General features: G+C 39.3%; 1 protein-coding gene and 1 long non-coding RNA gene across 10 annotated transcripts in view; one reads left to right on the top strand and one right to left on the bottom strand.

Moving 5' to 3' along the window:
• The first annotated feature begins 3842 nt into the window (after nt 1-3842).
• Nucleotides 3843-24342, top strand: part of LOC147799757 (uncharacterized) — a 108079-nt gene continuing 87579 nt past the window's right edge. For 2 of the 3 annotated variants that reach the window (XR_015424686.1, XR_015424685.1), the window contains exons 1-3: nt 3843-4020; nt 6263-6311; nt 11564-11672. This is a non-coding gene — a long non-coding RNA (uncharacterized LOC147799757). Of the gene's footprint in view, nt 4021-6262; nt 6312-11563; nt 11673-13484; nt 13630-24342 lie in introns of those variants that run through there. The other variant, XR_015424684.1, reaches the window with a different exon arrangement.
• Nucleotides 6359-24342, bottom strand: part of LOC110981066 (triple functional domain protein-like) — an 85096-nt gene continuing 67112 nt past the window's right edge. For all 7 annotated transcript variants that reach the window (XM_087134256.1, XM_087134259.1, XM_087134255.1 and 4 more), the window contains 13 exons: nt 19219-19399; nt 17478-17505; nt 17040-17327; nt 14851-14982; nt 13789-13962; nt 12685-12766; nt 12168-12368; nt 11637-11775; nt 11042-11217; nt 10054-10080; nt 9733-9885; nt 9205-9343; nt 6359-8516 (listed from right to left, as the gene is read on the bottom strand). In XM_087134256.1, the coding sequence (XP_086990382.1) occupies nt 8451-8516; nt 9205-9343; nt 9733-9885; nt 10054-10080; nt 11042-11217; nt 11637-11775; nt 12168-12368; nt 12685-12766; nt 13789-13962; nt 14851-14982; nt 17040-17327; nt 17478-17505; nt 19219-19399 (1786 nt within the window). In that variant the 3' untranslated portion in view covers nt 6359-8450. The remainder of the gene's footprint in view (nt 8517-9204; nt 9344-9732; nt 9886-10053; nt 10081-11041; nt 11218-11636; nt 11776-12167; nt 12369-12684; nt 12767-13788; nt 13963-14850; nt 14983-17039; nt 17328-17477; nt 17506-19218; nt 19400-24342) is intronic.

Below are 24342 nucleotides of genomic sequence, written 5' to 3'. Positions count from 1 at the left end.
TCTCCGGCATCAGGTGGCCAGACGAGATCAGCAGCAACAGAAACCACGGCAACGAGCAAACCTAAACGACATCACCCAGCAGATCGCATGCAGGAAATGGAGATGGATCATCCACACTCTCAGCTGGAAAACCGCCCGGCAACATCACATGTCATGCGCTCGAGTGAAATCTCCCGGGCAACAAACGGGTCGGATGTCCAAAGACAACATGGAGGAGGTCCAGCAACGAAGAGATGACGCCTGAGCTGACTTGAGGACAGCTGAAGAAGGCCACCCAGAACTAAGTGCGCTGGAGGATCGTTGCTGAGGTCCTATATTCCACACGGAACCCAGAGGAATAAGAAGACACATCTGTGAAAAATGCTGTCATAACAGACGGATCTAACTTTCATCAAATTGCTGTGGGATGTGGAACACACCTCTGGAAAATGTTGAAATCCACAACGCCCTCTCTTTATCTTGTAGTTGTAAAGGCATTTCTAGGATACACTTAATACTTCACTGAGCACTGACCATTACACTTTATGGAAATTGGGGGATTGAATACTGTCAAGGCTTAAAGTAACCTAAATGGTGGTGTGCCTAACAATCATTTGTGGTGCATGGTAGTGTTTTGGAACTTTCACCCACATGATAGTACCGGGAATGCCAAAATAGTTGACCTCGGCCAGAATTTTAATTGATATTTACATTCAGCGCTAAGTTTATTATCGTGGCCGCCAACTCTGACGTACCATATTCTGAAAGTCCCTCACCTCCCAAAACAGCTGGGCGTGGGTAATGTTCACGTTTCAAGTTATTTCGTTATACTTTTGGTATAACCGGCAGTTTCAAGAAATTGGGGAAAATAATAAAAATAGGCCTATGTAAGTGTACCAATACCATTGTAAACAATGTATGTCATGTATGTTTCATCATCATTTCCGCTTGTCTGCAAAAATGCTACGTTAAAACAAAATCTCCATCCCACTGTGGTTTATTAAGACCCAGACATTTCATATTTTCCCCCTCAAAATTATGCTTTTAATCAGTTAAGTAGTATCTAATGAGATAACGTTCACCAAAAAAGTTTTGTTTTTTAATAGTTTTACCGTATATTCCACTGAAGTACGCACCTCAGCTTTTTTTGAAGAAAGGTAGATTTATCATTGTTAAAAAAAGTCAACAAAAACCCTGCTTTCAAAACAAAATTATATTTTCAGATATATCTTCAGATGCCTTTGTATTATTTTGTAGCTTGTTAGACACACTTTCAGCTGATATAAATTTGCTTTCGAAAAATATTGAATAAAGTGAAGAAATTCGCGTTTACTTTTTACATACAGTAAACTGTGAAAAGTACCAAACAAGAAAAATACACATCGACATGTGCTTGTTGATGCATGTTTACTATCGGCCATAAACGGCCTGGGAAAAAAATGTCTTGTTTATTCATAAGTTGGTCGACTGATTAATGGGCCACAAATATGATCAAGCGGCGGAAAAGTCGCGAAATTCATCATTGTGCCAAAAAAAATCAACTTTCTGAAACGTTGTCAGCCAGGAATTGCCTTTTTTGGAGCACAATGAACAGTGCCCTCTATTGTTGAGACATGTAGCGTATTGTGACGTGACAGAGGGCGCAAGTCACTAGGCGCGGTGCAAAGTTATAGATGGCGCTCTGCCCAGTATAGTAACAGAGGCAGATGCTAGGCGCGCATAGCTGTGTGTTAAGCAAGCGCGGAGCATAGGCTCCGCCTTGTGCGTTATGCGATAGGCCAGCGGCAGTCACTGCTTGGTCACGTGAGCGTGTGCGCGGGCGTGGTCAGAGCAGCGCAAAAGCGCAGGCTAGGCCTAGTCGTCCTGATCAAGGGCTGATCCTAGGTAAGGGCTAGGGTCGAGAATCCAGTGCAAGGGTTAAATTCACCTATCCTAGTGTGACTGTGCCTAAGTCCGAGTGGTGCGTGTGTCGTTGAGGGGCTCGGTAGGTTGAGGAGCTAATTGGTGGTGCGGTATAGTTCCTGATAGGAGCTTGCGGTCGATGCAAGGGTGGATTGCTATCTCGTGACGTGAGTTGCGTGTAGCGCAGCCTGACAATAAGCCCCGTAGACTTGCCAAAGTCCCTGATTCGGCACTGGATGCCCACAATTAATTGTGGTGTTCGCTGCTCTGGGCGGCGAAGTCCAGTCACGTATAACGGGTGCTTTCGATTAGCTTACGTGTAAGTCAAACTTACACGAGAGCGTTCGTTTAGCCATCACGTGATCCTCGTGCCAGCCCTAGTGTCAGCCACTACTACCCCAGTTGGCGAGCAGGTCTCTGGAGGCTGCCTGAGTGTAATGACGTCACAGATGGACTGTTCGTGCATAACATGATGGAACGTGGCGGGGACTTGACCTTTTTCCCAGAATGCCTTGGCAAGTACACTGCAGGCTTCCCTTGGTGTAACACTGGTGTCTTCAGGGAAGCTAATTGAACGCACCCAATCACACAGTCTCCCCGTCAATAGCGCCCTCTACTGGGGTATTGGTTGAGTGTGTTGATGAATAAACCAGCTGCTTGTTAATTGTTTGTATACAAGTCAGAAGTCCAGGCGAAGTTTATTTCAAGTCAGGTCTGTCCGGGTTATGTCATTAAGTTTCGACCAATCAGATTAGCCATCATCTCGACGAAGACCAACTTTCTTGGGAAACGGTATACTTCGGTCCCGACGGACTCGTCCCTAACCGCTCAGGGACTCTCCGGCGTGCCGTCCGACGCGCCGCGCCTTGAGGAGGAGGGCGCCCTCGCCTTCGTCGGAGGGGCGCGACGTCACAGTATACTGAATGAGGTTGCTGCTGATGACGGCAAATTCGTTTAATTAATTGTGTGGACTTTGTGTTCGAAGGTTAGTCGTAATTTGAGGGTAGTATAACACAGCTTAGGTAGAATTCACACTGAAAAGTAGTTGAAAGAAATGTAGCTTGTTTTCAGGGTAATGTCGATTGTCGATTCCAACGAACGCTCAAGGGTAAAGAGATACGTTTTTGCCCTAGTTTTCGTTAAACAATGACATTTCTACCTGCTCGTGGCTTAATTATATCGGACTAGGTGTTGTGTCATGGCTTAGCGCCTGGAATAGCGAATAAGAGAGTTTCTCAAACCGCCTCGCGATTGGCCAAATAGGATATGTGATTTGGAACTCATCTTTTCGATTGTGAAATATTTCAACACATTTTGTGTCGTTTTATTTCTAAAGAATGGTTGATTAAAACTTTTTACAAAGACTTCTGAGAAATAAATAAAACTGAAAATTAAAATTGTTTTGTTTGGAGCAGATAAAAATCAGAACATGGAGGTGGAGCTACCCAGGTTGGACGTTGTCTTCAGATCGGACGTTGTCTTCAGATCGGACGTTGTCTTCAGATCGGACGTTGTCTTCAGATCGGACGTTGTCTTCATTTCATTATGACTGGCGTCCAGGGTATAAAAGTTGTGTACAAAACGACCACAAATTTGGTTCTAATTTGTTCTTGGTTCACCTTGTTGAAGAAACTAATTTTTCACCGTACGTTTACAAGTTCTTCGTGGCCTTATCTATCAGTCTGGGGGTTCAGGAATGTAAGAACGAACCATGGACTACAAACTCGAGGAAAATAAGTGAGAGCAAGGTTACCTTTGTAGACCGGTAATTCATCCATTCTCGAGTCTGGTTGTAAAGCTCCCACACGTGGAATCTGAGCTGCGTGCACGCACCACGCGTGCGCGATTTCCAGTGAAGGTCTGTTGCACGCCTGCTATACACGGAGGCCGTGACTGGTACCCGGCTATAACGCATAGGCGTATACGCAGGGTTCACGGTACGGGAATAAGTTCATCAACGATCTCTCTTTGAAGTGTTTTAACATGTTTAATTTGTTCGTAGAGTTTTATTGGTTAAAGATGCATAAATACACAGTACTGTAGAGATTCGATTTTTATTAAAATGAAACAGTAACTTATCTTGCTAAATGAGGAATAAAAAGAGGATTATATTACGGGCATGATGATCGTGATGAACAGGTGAGAGCGATGCTATACTGATTAGTAACGTTAGTAACGTTACGTCTGACTTTATTTTCTCATTTTTGTCTTTGGTGGTGATGTGTCGAATTTCTTAACCCACCAGACGTAATTGGTAGTCCATCGTTTTTGATGAAGACAAGATAGGAGAGGGAGCTAGATGAGAGGGTTTAATTATTACGTAGGGTTGGTCTTGCAGGCTCGCAGGTGAGCTACTAGACTCCTCTTCGCCTTGCACAGTAAAAAAAGCAGACCCGCGACGTCGTGCCCCTATTGTCGAGTCTCTCTGGGCTAGAGGCGGGAGCTAGAGGTACCTCCATGGACAGAAACATGGTCTATTTCAACTTGAACTGGAAGATAATTGAAAAAAAATTGAAAGGAAAATCATGGATTGAACAAAAGTGGCCAAAGTCATTAAGATCGCCTGCAAAATACATACAAATTCCATACTCTGACCTCGCAGGTTCAGAACGCACTGAGAGAAGTCACCCAACGAGTATTGCTTCTTTAGGAAGAATTGAAAAACATAGAGCAAATAGGAAAGAGAGTCACTGGGAAAAGGTAATTTGTTCAATTTTTCAGATTGCTTCATACTTTTGATCACTAAAATGCTTAGCGAAAGAGGGACCCAGACCAAGTGAGGAACTTGCTTTATTGAAATAATACCTCTCAAAGAAAAAAATCATTGTCATTTTATTTTTAAAAATTCAATAAATTCAAAGAACATTAAGTGAAAGTGAAATGAAGTCACATGATTTCTTTTTTGCCATTTCCCCCTTCCTTTCCTGTTATGTTGCATTGCAGTACGAATGCAGAATGATCTCATTTTTAAACTGAGGTGATCATCTCTTTAAAATGATCACAGAATTTTTTAAAAACTGCGGTAGCCACGGGTTGCGTGCTCTTTCCAGAAATAACAGTCAATGGAGGGCGCCGTCATTCATTGAGATCAGTAATAATGCGTCTTTGCCTGTGCATTCATTGCAAAATGTCTTTCTGTAGCCAACTTGAAAACCCATGAGGAGTCTAAATAAGTTCTTAAGACTTGCTAAATTGTTTTAATTGATGTGAGTGAAAATAATTTGATAGTATTCACTGATGTCTGGATCAGGTAGGGTTTTAAACCACTGTGCAGCCAGACCCAACCCCCCAGAAAAAAATCCTGGATCCGCACGAGGTGAAACGAAATCACGGGGGCGGATCCAGAATTTATTTTTTCTAGGGGTTCGAAATTTTTTTTCGCACGAAGTCCGAGGGACCTTTGTTCAATCCATTTAACCTCTGTTTTGTCCTAAATTAACAGAACACGTAAATATGGCCCTCAGGGCATACAGGGTACGAGGTTTTTTGGAGGGATTGCAACATTTAGACGACCGTGAAAAAAATGTGGGCGGGGGGGAGACCTCCAACCCTCTGGATCCGCGCCTGCATCAGCAAAAACTGATATGATTAACTGACATATAGACTTCTGTTTAGTACACTTCCTGAGTTCAAACGTTTCCTTTTTTCCTTTGATGGTGGGGGATTTGGTTATTCGTCCTCTTGCTGTTGCCCTTTCTGATACTGCGTCCAGCCAAAATGTAGGCATACATTTGGGGAATTAACCATGCCCAAGATATTAAAAATCAAGTAGAAGTTGCCCTGAAGACGAAGGCTAGTTTAAAAACGTCTATCATTAGGCAAGCGTATAAAATATCCAGATGACCTTGTATGGGGTTTTGGAGTGTGATCCTTTTCAATTAAAACAAAATGTTTTCAAAATGTGTAAACCTAGCCAGCAAATTGACACTAATCTATTCCTAAAGACAACTACCAGTTTAATGTTGATTACTACATGAGACCAGCCGGAATGACGTGTTTCGGAGGCTTTACTCACTGGCCATTGCATCAATTTAACAGCGACGATTAGAAAAAAATGCAGCCTATTGACGCATCCAGGTCTGGGGTCCAGGGGAGCGAAATCTATCTTCCCACTTCCCCTCTCCCACGACAGTCCAATTGTTTTCCACCTTTAACAGAATCCTTGCCCCCAAACTGAGATTAGGTGGTCATCCAGTTTATAGCATGCTCATGATTTCAATTCCTCAAAAAAAGAAACATGTCAGAAGGTCTATTTCTCTCCCACCCGGCTTGATACGCTGATGCTGCAACCAAGAATGTTTGGTTAATGCCAAGCTGTACCAAAGTACGAAGCTTTTCCAACCCTTATTTTCCCCTTTTTTTACTTTTCATTTTTTCCCAGGGGAGGGAACATGTGCCCGCGCGATTCCCACATACTGCAGACAACTAAGGTAACAAATAACCCAACACATACGAAAGCAATACCGAATGTTCGACATTTTTTCAACATGCAAGGAAACAAATGGTTTATTTCTGCTTTGTCCAGTGTCACTGCAAACTGAACAGAAACAATCATGGCACAATTTAATTTCATTATTAAAAACCTGGATTGATAGCAGAGGTAGATCAAGAGGAAATTTGAAGGAAGAAAATGACTAAAGTAAATGGGGTTAGAAAGGGGTGAGAAGTAGCGAGACGCATACACATCATCATTAAAATATACTAACAGGAACAATAAACATACGGTCAGTATAAAATATTCGGCAAATTCTAATTGATTTAATAGGTGTTGATAAAAGCTCGATAAATTTCAACCTAACAGCTATAACAGCTCAGTAGGTAATATACTGAAACATTACACTTTTAAACGTTACAAATACAAATAAATTAATTTCAGAAAAATAAAATAAAATTATACTTCCGTCATACATAATAAAAAAAGAAACCCTTTAGTATCAAATGAATTATTTTGTTGACACATACACTCACTTAAAAATAGCAATTTAAAACAAAAAGTCACAGCGATAATATTGACATAACATGCACTCTATATTCTAATTTATGTACATAATTAATTTTATTGCTACTCAGTTGAAATATACGGATATATTGCAGCAAATAAAAACTCTGAATATTATTTACATTTATTTTGGCTCTGGTTATATGAGGTGAGTATAATTCTATGAAGAATTGGCCAATATCAGTGTCGGTTTCACTAGTCAATGTGGCCTGCTTTTTAATAACAGTATTACTTAAAAGTTATTTACATATTAGGGCCTTCAATTAAGTCAATTACATATTGGCAGTGAAATATTTTGAATTTGCAAATTAATAATAATACACTCTGCAAGTACGTGAACAAGGATCCATACTGTATGAGTGATGTTGAGAATTAACTTTCTCAATCAGACAGTGCTAAACAGACAGACAGTCATGGGGGGGGGCTGACTGTTTAAGTGAAGGTGGGGGTATCCCATACCTCTCTGTGATTTAAACTTTTTGCCTATATAAATTGTCACTGTATTACTGTTGACTTAAAATTTTTTTATTTCAAATAACACATTTAAATGTTGAGATTATTCAAATTAGTGCTACATAGCCGTCAATGCTGAGTTGCCTGACTGATAGCTATACTAGGGTCACTGCACTTTGGACCACTCAGTAAATGAGTGTGTAGGAAACTCACAGCATTCTTGTTTAGTCGCTTGATCCCTTTTACTTTTCGTTTAGTCTCAGTAACAATACTTCACCAAAACACTCTTCAAATACTATGCACCATGCAACTTCCTAACTCTATCCAGCAGTTGACTAGTATACAAATATCGACTGCTTCAAGTGGTGTAGTAAAACTAGTCTCCCCGAGATGATCTACAAAGAATTCTATTTTTGATGTGGGAAAATGGAATGCTCCATCTCAGGAGGCTCATTTTATAACACAAAATAAAGCAGTTGATATTTCTTTCATAACACTTCTCCCACAGATTCTGCTTGATTACAAAAATATCTGATTAATTTGATCTGACTACATATAAAAATATGTCTATTTGAATGAGACATTTGCTGCATATTTACCAGGGCTTTTCCAAACTACCTCTTTACAAAATGGTTGAACCCAGCACTGTAGCGCTAGTGCTTTGGAATGCATGCAACACGCACACCTGTATCCATTTGCACACAATGACAGTAGTCATGCATATAGTTCTTTGCTTGCTGTGGGGATACTTGTTCCTCTTTTGGCTGCACACAAAAAATTAGCTAAAATACAAATGCCATATGACTGACTCTCGGCCAATCAAGATACAGAATCTGTAGGTGAGGTGTTATAAAACATACTGCCCTCTACCACTTATGCAAGAGGGAATTAACAGCTTGGTGAAGTAAAACCAACTAATGTGTACACACGCAATCTTCAACTTTCATCTACCAATTGGACAAATTTTTCTAGTATCCATTCCTGTCATCTGTTTAAATTCAAGAAAACTTTCTTCATTATCATCATCTACCTGTGAAGGAGAGACCTTGTAACACTGCTATGCAGAGGATCATAACCATTTAAATAAATAAACCCAACTGTGAAAGTGAAGGAAGCCTTATACAGTGGACGTTTTACCTGTTGGCTGGTACCCTGCCACTGGTGTCACAGGTACAATGTCATTCTGTTGAACAGATACAAAAGTAGATTCAAAAAGATTAATTCCTGATTACTCCTCTAAAAGACCAGAGCTACTCAGTAACTGCAAACTTGTCTCACATAATATCTGATGTGATGGTTGAAATCATGATGGGATATTTTCTTTCGCTATATTTCAATAGAAATATAAAATCTGAAAAGGTGGTATTGTTCATGTGAATGAATTGGGCAAAATATATGAAAAGGAGACAAGATACAAGTAGAGTTCTCAGTCTAAAAATTGTTTCCTGATTTGAATGAGAATTTGTGTTTGATCTTCCACGACTCCTCCTTTCCTCATAAACCTTGCCAACCAGCCGCATCTATCCCTCTAAGTACCCAACACACATCTTAACTACAAATGTGTAGACTGCAGGGAGATGATGCAGGTCCTAGAGTCTGTGAATCATAAATCATGAGGATTTTACAAACATACGTGTAGGTATTCATCGATTTGGTGGAATAGTTGTGATGAAAATACTGAGGTTATATAAGCTGTTAGCCATATTTACTTCTGTTAAACATCAACATTACCTGTCCTTGAAAAAACCAAAGAATTCCCCTTATATACCCTTGGATAGCTTGGGTTTGAGGGTGGGGGTTGTGGGATGTGAGTGGGGATTATGTGCTAGGGGTTATGGGGTGGGTTGGGAGTGGGGAGTGGTGGGGTCTACCTGTGTTTTTCTCCTCTCAATAAAATCCACCAGTCTAGATGTGTCAAGTCGTAATGTAGGCGTCTGCATGGGTGAATCTCCACTACTGACTGACCTTACCCAGTCATTCCTTAAACAGTCCTCAACACAGGGTCTGTCACTGATGACAACAAGAAAGAGAAATCTTCATGTATACCACAAAGGATTAATGAAATAGGATGTAAATCCGTGACTTTCAGAAGTTCATGACAGTCTGAAATCAATTAAACAATTATGTCATGTTGGACTGATACCGTAGCTCTCTGGAATATATACAACCTGCCATCCACCAAGAAAGCAGTGAACAAGGTTTAAAATCTTGAAATGTTTAATGATGTTTAACAAGATCTCTGCAAATTGGCAAATGGAGACAAAGACAAGTATCACCATGACAGCAGTCCAGGCATCTACCTGGGTGACCATAACAGCAGTCCAGGCACCTACCTGGGTCACCATGACTGCAGTCCAGGCACCTACCTGGGTCACCATGACAGCAGTCCAGGCACCTACCTAGGATTCTCCTTCAGGAGGTTACAGATGAAGACTTTGGCTTGCCTCCCGACAGTCTTAAAGAACTCCTCTGGGAATGAAAAATCCACCCTGCTGATGTTCAGACAAGTCTCTTCAACTGTTTCATCTAGGAAGGGAGAAACTCCACTCAATCTGTGGCAGAAAATGCAAACCAAAGAGGTTTTGTTCAATTGCTCTTGGAAAACTCCAGCAAATAAAAGAAAACTAATCAGGGTGGAAAGGCAACACATTTAAATGACTACCTTTACAGCATTTAAACACCGAGAACAAAAAGAAAACCTGGAATGATGAAATACTTACAGAACATAGGTTACAACACCAACACTCCTGGACAGACGAAAAAGAAAAAATGAAATATCATCAAGAAGTAATGGTTTGTTACAAATTCAAATTGCAATTGTAATATTAATAATACAAAATCAAAACAAATGTGCAAAGATGCACACTATGTGTTCCAATCCTTTCTCATCAGAGGTAATCACATTCACTCACATACATTCATTCTGACCTAGGTAAACCCTGATAATCTACTCAGAAGAACCTAGATTTGAGCATGTTTCAACCTAGTCTCACCCATTCTTAACTTACTTGCATTCATTGAGGCCTAGGCAAACCCTGATAATCTACTCAGAAGAACCTAGATTTGAGCATGTTTCAACCTAGTCTCACCCATTCTTAACTTACTTGCATTCATTGAGGCCTAGGCAAACCCTGATAATCTACTCAGAAGAACCTAGATTTGAGCATGTTTCAACCTAGTCTCACCCATTCCAAACTCGGATACATTCAAATGATCCTATATCATCTACCAAGATGTCACTACATTATTTACCCTGTCTTCAACACAGATGCACCCCGATTTACCTACATTCACTAGATCCACCCATCTTCCTCCAGACACACTCTGCAGTGTTGGTGAACACTTGTCAAGGTGAAACCAAGATCCAGTCGGCCGAAATTCTCACTCAGTATACTTTACACAATCTCACCACATAACAAACAAACAAACAAACAAACAAACAAACAAACAAACAAACAAACAACCCAACACCCCAACAAACAAACAAACAAACAAACAAACAAACAAACAAACAAACAAACAAACAAACAAACAAACAAACAAACAAACAAACAAACAAACAAACAAACAAACAAACAAACAAACAAACAAACAAACAAACAAACAAACAAACAAACAAACAAACAAACAAACAAACAAACAAACAAACAAACAAACAAACAAACAAACAAACAAACAAACAAACACAATAAAAAAAAATCCACTCACCAGATATCTGATTTGAGGCTGGCATTCCCTCTATTGACAAGTTCTGGTGGTGAGAACTCAGGGCTACCAAGCAGTGTGTGAATGTAGGGCTGCTCACCAATAAAGGCTGCATCACCAAAATCGATCAACTTCACCACAGGAAACAAGGAACTCATATCCACCATGAAATTCTCAGGCTGTTTGTTGTAAATGAAAACAGTGATTCAGTTGGACTTATTGATGGTAACATTTCTGATACTGATGGAAAATGATTACATTTTGACAATGATGACAATCTATTTTACTTGATGTCCTCCTGTTGTGTTTTGTTTTTCTTCTGGAATCTTTTTCTATCAATTTGGAAAGAACTGACCATCATAATCACTAGAGTTTGCCTAGCCAAAAAGGGCTAACAGCTAATATGCTGTCTCATGCATGTACAGCATCAATCAGGCTTTTGGCTGATTCTGTTAAGCAAATAAATTCCTTCTACATAGAAGCAGCCCTTCTGATTCAAGTAATTTGTCAACTTTCTTTCAATAGATCAGGGCGTACCATAAAATCTATCAACCTATACCATAGGACAACCTACTGCATGCAACATGGCAACTTGTACCTTAATGTCTAGGTGAGCGATGCAACGGCCATGAAGGTAAGTCAATATCTCTAGGATTTGACAGATGTAAGCTGCGATATGTTGTTCGGTCACAATGGGAAGGCTGATCAGGTGCTCTAAGAGACGACCATTAGGAATCCTGTAAGAAACATCAAGGACTCAGAAAGTTGAATTAAGTCTTGATTCTCTTCAGAGAGTAAACATATGGTGCTGAGGTAAAGTTAGATTGGCGAAGACGGACAGAAGTATCCTGGTTCCTTTCCTGACAAAGTGGATTTTGAGCAAGGACTTGGATGCAGTTTACACTTCAAAGTCTTTAGAAAGGTGGAATCTCCTGTATCAATGTACAAACCACAAATGCTAAAGTGTCTTGAACTACCCGATGTACATCATTATTACATATATTCCTGAAACATTCTTATGAAAATCTAGACTTGTGGTACTTCCTGACACATTTCATGACATCAAGATAAAACATGCCTCGTGCCAGCAACCTAAGCTAACCTAAGCTAATGCGTGCATTGAACTCACAGATCCAAAATCAGAACAAACTGTTGGTGCTTCTGGTAACATCCAAGCAAACTGTATATAGAGGGGTGACTGAGAGATCCTAGAACAGCCACTTCATTCTCTACCAGCTCCACACTCCTCAGCTTTTTGCTGATACACTTTGCGGCAACCTCCCTCCGTGTTTCCTTGTCATAACACATTTTCACCACTGAAAATCTTCCACTGTAAATATAACAAGAAAACAAAGTAGAGGTGGCAAGCCTGTTAGGAATATTTCACTGTATGTTGGGAGTAATAAGTGGTAAAAGAAATCCTCTTCTGTCGTGCAAATAAAATCATCTACAGAATATACAGGTCTGCGCATTCATATTTTTTTCTGGAAAACCCTCTGAACAAGAACAAAGTATGTTAGTTTCCCCTCAAGTTTACAGGTATGTGGCCAATGGAAATGCATGACAGTCAATATAGCATAAGCAACTAGTGGTTTTTCCACTATTTATCTCACAAAACTAATACGCAAACATGCATGATTACTTACCGTCCCAATTCTGCAGTGACGTTGAATGTACTTTGAAATCCTTGCTGCCAAAATGCAGCTGATCCAAAATCAGATTCAGTTTCTTGAAAGAAAGAAACCAAACAAACAAACAAATATGATTCTAAAATACTGCCCGAATGTAAATGTTACTTAATAGCTGAATTATAGTAGAGTCCCCGACACATGGTGTACTTCAACTTTGACTGAACTATCCTCATACAGTGTTGCCAAACCTCTTGTTGAAAAAACTCGAATTCATTTGATTGAATACTGGTACAATAACCTTCATAATACATGATGTTGAACTTTTGTGAACAATTTCAGTGTCATGAAACTTATCTGAATTCAAAAACGGCATCGCTTGGATATTGGGCAAGAATTGTTGATTGTTCCCTAACGTTACACGCTGGAAAAAGTCTCAGAAAATCACACATAAACATTTAACAAGTTCTTTAATGTTGATCAATTCAAATAAGTTTACCCTCACATACCTAACCACAAGTTTGTTAGAAAATTATTTTGGGTCATTTTTTGAAAGAGTCAATTTTGCACTTTTTAAAAATATTGAAAAACGAAGCCAAAATAAAATTGGCATTTTGGAGCAGGTGAGTAAAATCAAGATTTTTGAATCAGTATGGTGAAAGTTTGCTGGAAATTCACTTATAATAAAATCTGAGGTAAACATATTGCTCTGGCCAGGCACTAGAGGTGAAAAATCAAAATGCGCCACATTAGGGGCTGTGCTTTATTAGGGTACATCAACAATATTTCTCAGGAAGCTTGATATTTTCAATCAACAGTGACCAGCAGGAGGGCTTTGCAATTTGGGAGATTATAAACAGAGAGCCAAGTGACTCAGTCCTAGTCAGCAGGTTGGGATCTCACACCATCTCATTACATCTGCATGTAAAGAAGAGAAATGTGCCAGTTGAACACATCCAATTAGTGCAGTAATGCTGCAGTAAATCGCCAACAGAGTTTGCTGTATCAACTATCCTTGTCCTAACTGAACTAATTTACATGTAAATGATGCCAGCCAGTGTCTACTTATGAATTTTGGAGGAGAAAAAAATTATCAAGAACTTGAAGAAGCTTGTTTTCTACCTAAGTCGGATGACAATGTGGTGACTTCACAGGCCTCACTTGGCAAGCTGATCCCAACATCGTTGTTAGCACTGACCCGGAAGTAATAACTTGACCCTGGGTTGAGGTCATCTGCCCTGAAGAAGAGGTCAGTGACATAGGCAGCTGCGATTTGCCACTTCAGCGTTTTCATTCCTTGAAGAAAAAAAAGATTTGCTGATAGTTTCCTCTTCATTTTATTAACAACAACTGGACTGAATACAGTTCGTTTCATTATCTCACAATGAAAGTGAATGCAATTGTAAATTTGACATTATGTACTGCGAACAAATTCAAAGAAGTTGAAGTGTCTTCAACTTTTGCGTATCCACATGGTGAATATTTCTGTGATGTCTGAACATCACATCACATTTGCTTCTCTGCCATGCCAGTGGCTCTAATGCTGTTGAAAATCAGCAGATACAAGCAACAGTTTCTTCAGGACATTTCTAGTTATATTACAGATCAATCGCAGCAGGAGACAATATGCGCCTTGAGCTGGACCAACGGAGGGTCCTTTACCAAACTGCACTTTGTTGGTTCACGAACGACTATGAAATGCAAATGTCATAGTAGCATTGCTACCAACATAAGGAAAACTCTTTTCAACCACTGAGGGGGTGCTTCTGCTAGAGGCGGATACATTCATGTTAGCTCTAGTATTTATCAATCATGTCAATTATGAATGTTATGATACTGAGGAGTCCTCAAAAGAACCTTAGGTACTGTAGCTCATATGCCTAAAACACTGTAGAGAGGAGACAATGAGAAGCAGTTACAATTTAGAGGTGGGAGGAAAACCCCAGAGGAATATCCTGAGAAAAAACCCACCGGATCATTTGGGACTGAAAACCCAAATCCACACATGGACCAAGCTTGGAATTGAACTAAAGTGAAGGATGTGAAAAGAAGTGCTCCGCCAACATGACCCCTTGAAATCATGAAGAAAGCAATGTGACTGTTTCTATTGCCAACAAATATCAGGAGATAATTATTTCAAACAGTGGCTGAATACGATCAATTTTAGTAGCATTTGCATCTAACCTTGCAATGCATATTCCACTGTGTAAGCAATAATAGGACTATGTCTAGTGCGTTCTGGTGCATCCCATTTGATGACAACAGAGGTTGCTCGGACATCATGCACACTTAGATTGCTCGGTGGTTTAGGTTTCCCTGCAAAATGAGACAAGTAGACATGAGAAATGTGACCAATTTATCATCTGTAAAACTAGCAGCAAGTCTACATTTCAACAGTTCTAAGGATCCTACGGCATAAGTGACTTGAGATACAAGGTCCAAGAAAGAAGGGAACCAGACAAGCCAGCATTTCTTGTGTTTTGCCTGTATTCTAGGCTGTCTACGGTAGCTGCTTTTAACCAGTTGCTGCCAGGGAGCCCGGTTTCAGAGACGTTGGCTTTATACGCATAGTTGGGCTGCCTGAAATCGGACAAAGGGAACTGGGCCTTGTAACAAAAGACCGTACTCAAAACAGAAGACTGAGCTGCTGGGAATTGCCAACATTTTTTCAGTTGTCAATAGCGGAGGAAATCTGTCATTTGTATCACTGTTTGTGGCATTCAGTGTGAGTGGATTACCACTGGGGAAAAAAGCTCTCCAGCACTCCAGTGATGAGTGATACAATACCACTGCACGCTAATGTGGCCTGTATTGAAAAGACGCTAGCAGCACAATGTGCCAGTTTCGGGAACAAAAGAAAATTACATAACACCACACAATCTGGGCTCTTTTTACAAGGCGCAGGCCTGGCTGAAATATGTTGTCTGTCAGATTAGAGTTGCCACCAGAAAGTCACTGATGTTGGAGTTAACAACCAGTAAATGAAGTTATGAATTTTTGAAGAATTTTGAAAATGGAAAATTTTGAAAATCACCCGGGTATACATCATGCAACTTCAAATTAAACAAGGCAGCATATGGTTAAGAAAAATTCTGCTAGGACAGAAAACTGAAACCCTCATTAACATTAAAATTAATAGAAAATTGATTGATTATGGTGGTGATGCCACATCTAACAAATGATGGGTTTGAATGTTTTTAATCCTCTTCGTGAATTAAGAAAGTTTTTAATTTTGAAACACGAAAACCTGTCTTGCCTGGATTATTATTTTGATGCTGTTTTAAAGGAAACTTGCAGTGGATATTCAGCTCAACTTGTTTACAAACACATTATCCTGTGTGTAGTGGCGTAAAACTGTTATAGCGCCCTCTTTCGGGTGATTAGTGAAATGCACCGTTTGCTTCTTCCACTCGATGATCCACTACGTACATGAGCGACATCTTTCCTTTCATTAAGTAAACCCCCAGGAATGCAACAGTTGGTAAGACAAAGGAATTCTGCCATATTATGTGTCACAAAGGGATATTAGAATAAGCTTAAGGGTCATCTGGAGAAAAAGGGGTTAATTTGGGAGGAATAATGGGACATTGTAACGCTAGTAAATTATGAAGGGCCGTTATTACTGGGTTCATGTATTACCCTACTGCTCGGATTTACATGTACAAGTACTTATATCATAAGTCACGTGGTCATTTGGCATTTACACAGTAAGGCAGTTTATGGGGGCACATAGTAAGGGTAAATTTATTCATAGGGATGTGTAGTCAACCGTTTCTTTATTTCATCATAATGGATTTGCCTAAGGTTTATGTACATGTATTGCTACATAAGGTGTACTTCTATTTCTCTATCCATTGTAGCGAACCGCTGACTTGGCACTTGGAATGGGCTGCCATCATTAAGGGTGGCGAATAAACAGTTCAAGTTCAAGTTCTGGAGAGAGCTGTTTCCACGGGCCAAGTTTTTCATCAGTGTGTTCACACTTGCGTTCCTTGTGTAATTTAAGAGGTTACACTGTGTTCACAACAACACTGATAAGATCTAAATATTTCCAAGGGTGGTAATTTTTTCATTCTTAGACAATCCTTTCATCCAAACATTACTTGTCAACAGTGCAAAAGAAAAAGTGCAAAAGTTTTGAAGAAATATTTGCCATTGTACGCTCGTCCAAACAAGCAACTTGACCCGATAAACAAATAAAAAGAGACTTTAATACTCCAAGACAATGTAAAAAAGAGTGATACACATTTGCATACAGAGCTTTGGAGCCACTACTGTTCCACTTTAGATGACATCACATTGTAGCTCATGAATATGGAAATTTTAATTAGCATAAAAAACCAAAAGTTTGATGCAATCATACATGTACATACCTCTGACAGTTACCAGTGCAGTACATGTCTGTGAACCCACACTGTTAGTAGCTATGCACGAATATTCTCCCTTCTCTTCACTTCGGAGGCTAGAAATCTCCAGACGAACAATCCCGTTCTCTTTCTCTACCATCCGGACCCGATGGTCTCGTCTGAGGGGAGCTGAGGTGGGCGGGCCTTCCCAGGTTATGGTGGGCGTTGGTTTGCCAAACACTTGGCAGGTCAAGACGAGGTCGTCATCCTCGTTGATTGTCAGATTGGTGAGGGGGCTAGAGAACTCTGGGGCAGCTGAGAAGGAAAGAATGTGAAATGTTACTGCCACTGCAGTGGATTTAGATTTTAATGCGCTGATTCTAGAGTTCAAAGTTCATAGAACTGATGACTCCAAATAAGAAAACAAAACACAAATGAAAAGGAAATTTGAGAGGTGATACTTACATTCATAGACAACGTGTGGATAGAGTAGCTGTAAACCAGAAAAAGGAAAAGAAGCTGGATTACAAATGGCTACATGTACCTCAATGGAAGGAGGTGGGGCTAAGGCAGGAAAGGGGAGGGTACAGTTCTCCTTCACATTGTGCAAAGAACAGAAATTCTGAACTTGTATACAGTTGGTTTTTAGATATATGATCCACCATTCCACAAGCAGGCTGAAATCTTCTTGATTATTTTCTGGAAAATATGTATATACGTGAACAATGCAAATTGCACAACTTTCATTGTCTGTAACTACAGGACAAAAGCTTTTGGCAGATAAACTTTGTACGATGGGCCACTTTGAACTGTGAAACTTAGCAAGGGGGCGGAGAACTGTCAAATATGTGTAAAGAAATGCAGCGCCAACAATGTGTCATAGGGAAATTTGATCTCCTCCTGACACTCCATGAGATTCAGTCTGAACATCATAAAACTGACATACATCAATGCGAAGGATTTGATCCAGTTATTAACAAGTCACATCACTACAAAGGGGAATGGATGATGACAAAGGAATGATTGTGTCCCTGCTAATTCAAACAGCTTCTCACTAGACTTGAGACTAGGTGACTGACTAGATGACAACTCACAAATGTGTACAAATGTGAAGTTGAATCTGGTCCTGAGTTGATGTATAAGTCAAAGTTTGAATATGGGGTTAAAACCTCCAGTGGAGTCAAGCTGGCCCACAACACTAAACTTCAAGACATTTATATGTGTTTTCTGCATCCTGTAGTGGGTATTTACTACACAAATCAATGAAAAGAAATAAAACCCAAAACTAGAGATGCATTTGTCAGCAGACAAACACACTGTATCGGCTGTCAGATAAACAGTCTTTGTTCATGTTAAAAATGAGTATTATATAAGCGTTTCCTCAAGTACCAAGCTGAAGTCAAGGCTCAAACAAAAATTATGTATAAAACCAATGGAGAAAACTATACCGCACCTTTAATGATGTCACATCAACCATGATGATTAGGATTTAATTTGCATCTGATGACATCATCTTCACATGAGGTCAATTTTCATCTATACCAATTCCTTTTCTAGCTTTCTGCTATGTTTCAACCCAATTGGACATAGTGCTTTTAATTGTGCACCTGTAATATCACTTGACTTGCCCCTCACTATGTCATCACCACATCAGGTCAATATTTGTCTCAATAACTTCCTGTTCAAGATATCAGCAAGGTTTGAATACAATCCTACATACAATTCAGGAATTATAGTGCTTTGAAGTGTTTACCTTTAATGTCATATGACCTGTCACCTGATGAGAACCTCATCATAAGGTCATCATCACATCAAGTCAATTTCCGTCTACAACACTTCCCTTTCTAGATATCTGCAAGGTTTCAACCAGTGGTATGGCTAGGATTTTACTAGTGAGGGGGCACAAAGGGGACACCAGCATCTTATGGGGGGGTAACCTGCTTTCAGTGGTGTGCTTTTGGGGGAGGGCAAGTTTTTGTTAGCCTTGTTCAATATCTATTCATCCATTTTTTTAGTAGGGGGCACCTAGGGAGCACTGGCAATTTTGTGGGGGGGGGCACACACACACAATTTGGCTGTTAGCTAGCCGAAAAAGCTAAAAATAACACAAAATTTATTACATGAATTTAAATTCAAGTAAGCTGTGTGGGTCTACAAATATTCTCTTACAACCAGTTGTATTTTTAAGTCAGTTGAGTCTGCTTACCTTGGCGGCTATTTTAGATCCTTTGGAATCCTTTTCTCGCTGATGACTTCCTTTGCTGCTATCCATGCTACTGTCAGATCCTGTCCAGGATCTCATCTTAGGCAGGAAATGTTTCTCCTTCCGATCTGACTTGTGACCTGATCGGCGGATTCGAAATGCCTCATGCCATGAAGATGTTTTCCTGAGAAAAGTATCAAAGTATTTTTTATCAACATTGGCCTGATATTGTTGCCAAAGCTTTCAAATACAATCATGGTAATATATTCCTTAGGCACTTAGTCTGATGTCTTCAAATTCAGTAACCTAATGGGTGTCATTCCTGCCGACCTTCAATAATGAGGGCTATATAGACAAATCCAAAGAGACAGCATTCCTCCGGGACCATCACACTCACCCATGAATTTTAACTTGAGCGCATGTACACACAGTTGGTCAAAGAAGAATGTAACATGAGTGTAGCACCTACATGCCAACAGGATGGCCCCCCAGTAATGGCCTCTAATTCTGTTCGCCGGATTTGGCTTCAGGAGGTGTGTAGGTATGGCCCAAAACTGGCTTACTGATTGTGTTACTGAACACTACCCTGCTTCTCTGTTTAACCATTCCAGCCTTGATCCCAATGGATCATTTGCACTGACACCACGTTTCCCATGAATCTCTTTGATGCACCATCTTTGATGTCATGTCAAAAACCAGACATTCTTGTCAATTGCCAAAACTACTCCCAGCTATGGCTACTCACCACTTCATGCTATGGTAAAAAAGCCACAGCCATTACAATAAAACACATCATTCAGTCTTAGCCTGACATCAAAAGATGGCTGACTGCAAAGGATTGTGGGAGATGCGGAGTGAAAACAATCTCTCCTTCAGTTTGTGTCACACACTTACAGATTCCAAACTCAGTATGACCCAGACTGTTGGAATCTGAAAGTGGATTCTTTTTTGAGTATATGTTAAGAGAGTTGAAGGTGTTAATTTCCCAGTACTAAATCACGATGGCCCATATCTGAATGAATATGAGATGAAATTAGTTGGTGTTAACTATGTCAATTTATGTAGGAAAAGTTCATGTTAGGATTTATTTCAAGAAAAAGGTTGTGCAAGTCCTGAAAAACTGACGGTGAAATTCTCATCTTCATCTTGGAATACCTCATACACTTGAAGGAATCTTATAGCCATACAAACATTTGACTGGTAACTTGAAAATGAACACTACTGCTACTGACAACCTACCTTACAGTCTCAGGCAAACATAGGGGTGCTTTGTGTAAAGTGTTCATGTGAATGAGAAACATAACTCTCAGAATATAAAACTGAAGATCTTACTCTTCAATTATCATTACATCGAAACCATCCGTAGGTAGCATCCAATTTACTGTTTTTGATCTATTCATATTGATGCTTAGTTAGTAATTACTACTTAAATCATGCATATTATAAATGGAGAATGGACTAACTCTAATGTGGAATGTTAGGTCAGGTTGGAGATCATCAGGCGGGTGAAAATGACAAAATGGCACCAATACTTGGATCAATTCATTCCAGGAAGTGGATCACTATTCCTACAGTCAGAAAAGTGCTGACCACTGTTACATGCTTCCTGTATCAATAATTGGAACCAAATAATAAGTAACATTGCCAGTATTCATAAGGAGTCAGCAATCTCAGTGTTTGTTGCCTATGAATTATTCTGGGCAGTCAATGCCAATCATTGTGCGCTTATCACAGCTTCACTTTGTCATCAGTCAAGTGAACATTTAAGTGTTTATAATCTGAAATTATCATTAATCTGTTCATTTCCCACTTCAACAGTTTTCGATACCGCATTGTTTCAGAGCACATGCGTACCAGTTCTGAAACACATTCAAACTGCAATATCATGCATATCTTTTATATCTTTCATACAAAAGCAATTTCCCAACATACATTACATTTTTCCCATTTCCCCACAACCTGTGCTTTTCACAACACCAACCCCCCCCTTCCCATATCGAACAGACACAAATGAATGGACTTAGGTTAAAGACATGTTAAAGCAAAGAACACAGGCAATTCGTCTATTTTTTAGCCCACTGGCAGGCATAACACAAGCAATACATGAACAGTTAACGGCAAGTGGTTACTGCAAACACACAAACTACCACATACACGTCCAAAAAAAATGGAAAGCAAAGAAACTAAACCAGTGCAAAGCTACATGGATTGTTTCTACTCAAGCATGGAATGTGCAGTACATGAATAAAAAAAGATATCTTACCAGAGTTCTATCTCTTGTTGGCAGAAAATAAACCTTTCATACACAACACAAACCAATGCAGCCAAAAACAATACAGGTAAATACTTAACTCCTGAAGATGATGGCACTACTGTAATGTTAAACATTGCTTTAGTTTGATACAACTGCTCGTCTTGTTGATCTTGTTGTGTGAGGAAGAAGACGTCAATCCCTCGCAGTACAGGAGTACTCTTGATCAGAAATTCTGTTAAGGTGTCATCTGGCTGGTTCCCAGTATTACAGGGTAACCAGGGAAGAATTCTCCCCAATATAAAGATTGAATGTTGAGTGGAACATCCCAGTGCCACAACCAACACTTGTAGCCTCTTCACATGCAAATTGCTGTGCTATCACCAGTTGAGAAGAACAGGTCAGATGGTTACATCATCAATTCTTGTGTTCTTGAGCAAGATATTTGATATTGAGATTAGTAAAACTGCTACCTACACATACGACATATGACTGAAAACATTTCTGATGTGAAGGTAATTTCACTCATGCTGTAATCACAGGAAAAACTTGAAAGTAAAAAAAATAGACAGTTGTTTTCTTCATCAGAAGCACAGCAACTAATGTTAACCTTTTAATATAACTGTTTTGCTTTTAAGTGCTTCAATTTCAGCCTAGGTACATGTAAATGCAGAAACAAACTGCTAACCACCGGGGCCCAAATGATTGACTAGTGGACAATGGTTAAGGTTCTTTCACAAGTACACTACAGAATGCCACAACTGGGCATAACTCTGCATTTCAAGACTTATGTCAAAATAAATTCAGAGGTTAATAGCAATCTAATGAATATATTGTTATGATGAAAAATGAAGTCAGAAGCAGGAATCAATGTAATTAAGACAATTTATTTTTCCTTGCCACTTAGCTCTGGGCAAAAAAGTTCACCTTACATGCTCTAGTTTAACCCTCTGTAGAAGTAATAACAAGCATTTACACAGACTTCAATAGTATTTTTTTAACAATATTAATAACAATAGTAATAGTTACATAGTAGATTACAGTGTCAATAAGTTAGAGATAAGTGTACTGCCTCATTCACGTCTCTCAACATTGTTTGTTTTTATACACTTCACCACCACACATTTGAATGCTAACTTCAACACTTACATCAAGATTAATTTATCATAGTAAACTTATCTGTACTTAGTTTATCATTCTAAGTTTCGTACAAATACAAACTTCACATATTTCATCGGTTGCCTTTGTATGGACAGCTAGACTAATTTGTTCTTAAAAAAAAGACAACTGTTTTGTTTTTTGATTGTTTTTTTCAAAGAAAGTCATCGTGAAATTGAACTGCGAGTAAGTTTGCAATTCAAACTCTGATGCTTTCCAAAATGCGTAGAATTGTCTTTAGGGGTTATTTCCACATTCGGAAACCTCTCCCACGGCTACTTAGAAACAAAGTGACACTTCAATTATATCATAGTGAATCATTTTCACATTTGCATATCTACACCTTCGGAGAGTCACAGATTTGCATATAAATAATGCAAAGTAGTTGATGCCAAACTAGTCCAACCTGACGTGTCAGAGAAACTTTACCAACACAGGCAAGAGAGGACACACAAGACACCATCACTCACAACGTGTTGTAAATAAGAGAGTCTTTCTACAGCACCTCTTTGCTACATATTTACATATAGTAAAACACAGAAAAAAATCTGTCTGTCCCTTCATCATGGCAAATGAATATCATAAGGTATACGTTCCTTTTTGATTGATCTAAAAAAAGATGACTTTGTCTTCCTACCATTTGCCGACATACATCTAGGTTAATCTTCATGCAGAGGCCAGGCCTACATAATGAAGAAAGACTAGTTTGTATTTGTACACATTATAAAAAATGTATTTCATCTTGAATTCTAATTTCAACTATAAATTTCAACAAAAATACTGACCTTCGATGAGGAATCAGTAGGCCAAACCAAACAAGCTTTTCTGATGTATTAGCTGCATTTAACACCAAGCAGGTGTCAATTTCAGGTAAATCTTTCACTGGGAGCACAAATGAGCTAGCAGGTGTACCAATGAAGTCTCTGATGTGAAGAAATACGGCAAATATTGGAAGTAGTGACGTACAGTGCAATGAGATGAAGTGGAATTCTATCCTACGAAATACATCAAGCTGTAATTGTACAAGCCAGTGGGGTGAACTTGATATATCCCAGCATTTATGTAGGTCTTCTATGCACCTGGAAATTTAAAACTATGTAAGAAAGGCCAGGTAGCCATATTAAAGGTACAGGTAATATATTTTTATACATCTTCTGAACTGTAACATGTATTAAAGAATGTTCTCTCTTACCATCTCTCCCCATCGCGATTTTGTCACCATCTATCACTCCCTGTATCTCTTAGTTTATCACACAAGACACATCTCACTGAGCTAATAACATCTCCAAACTACAAGATGAAAGTAGAATGCCAAGTGTATCACAGTGTTTGGTGGTACCGGGCTGTTACACTCAAGACAGGTGTCTGGTAACATCACAGTAGAGTCTGAATTTAATCATTTATTAATTCCTAATTAACAGTGACCATACCATTGAAAAAAGAGGGTGAAAGTATGGTAACACATTGACAGATGTCACAGCACTTACATCAAAGATTACAGTTTTTTCAAAGAGCAATCCAGTGCACACATTGTAAAAATACACAGTTCCGAGAATACACTTACATTTTATCAGGCGTACTGTTTCCTAAATATCAACAGTGTTGACTGGTGTTTAAAAACCTCAGCAATGTACTGGGTTTACAACTAATAAAAGGACTGTTCTAAACACCAACAATCACCACTGTTTATTCATGAGATGCACAGTACATGGATAATT

Source organism: Acanthaster planci, linkage group LG03 (genome assembly GCF_054643075.1).
Source record: "Acanthaster planci isolate LZ-2023a linkage group LG03, COTS_SCS, whole genome shotgun sequence".
NCBI classification, from domain to species: domain Eukaryota; kingdom Metazoa; phylum Echinodermata; class Asteroidea; order Valvatida; family Acanthasteridae; genus Acanthaster; species Acanthaster planci.
This window is presented reverse-complemented; position numbering and strand designations above follow the sequence as displayed.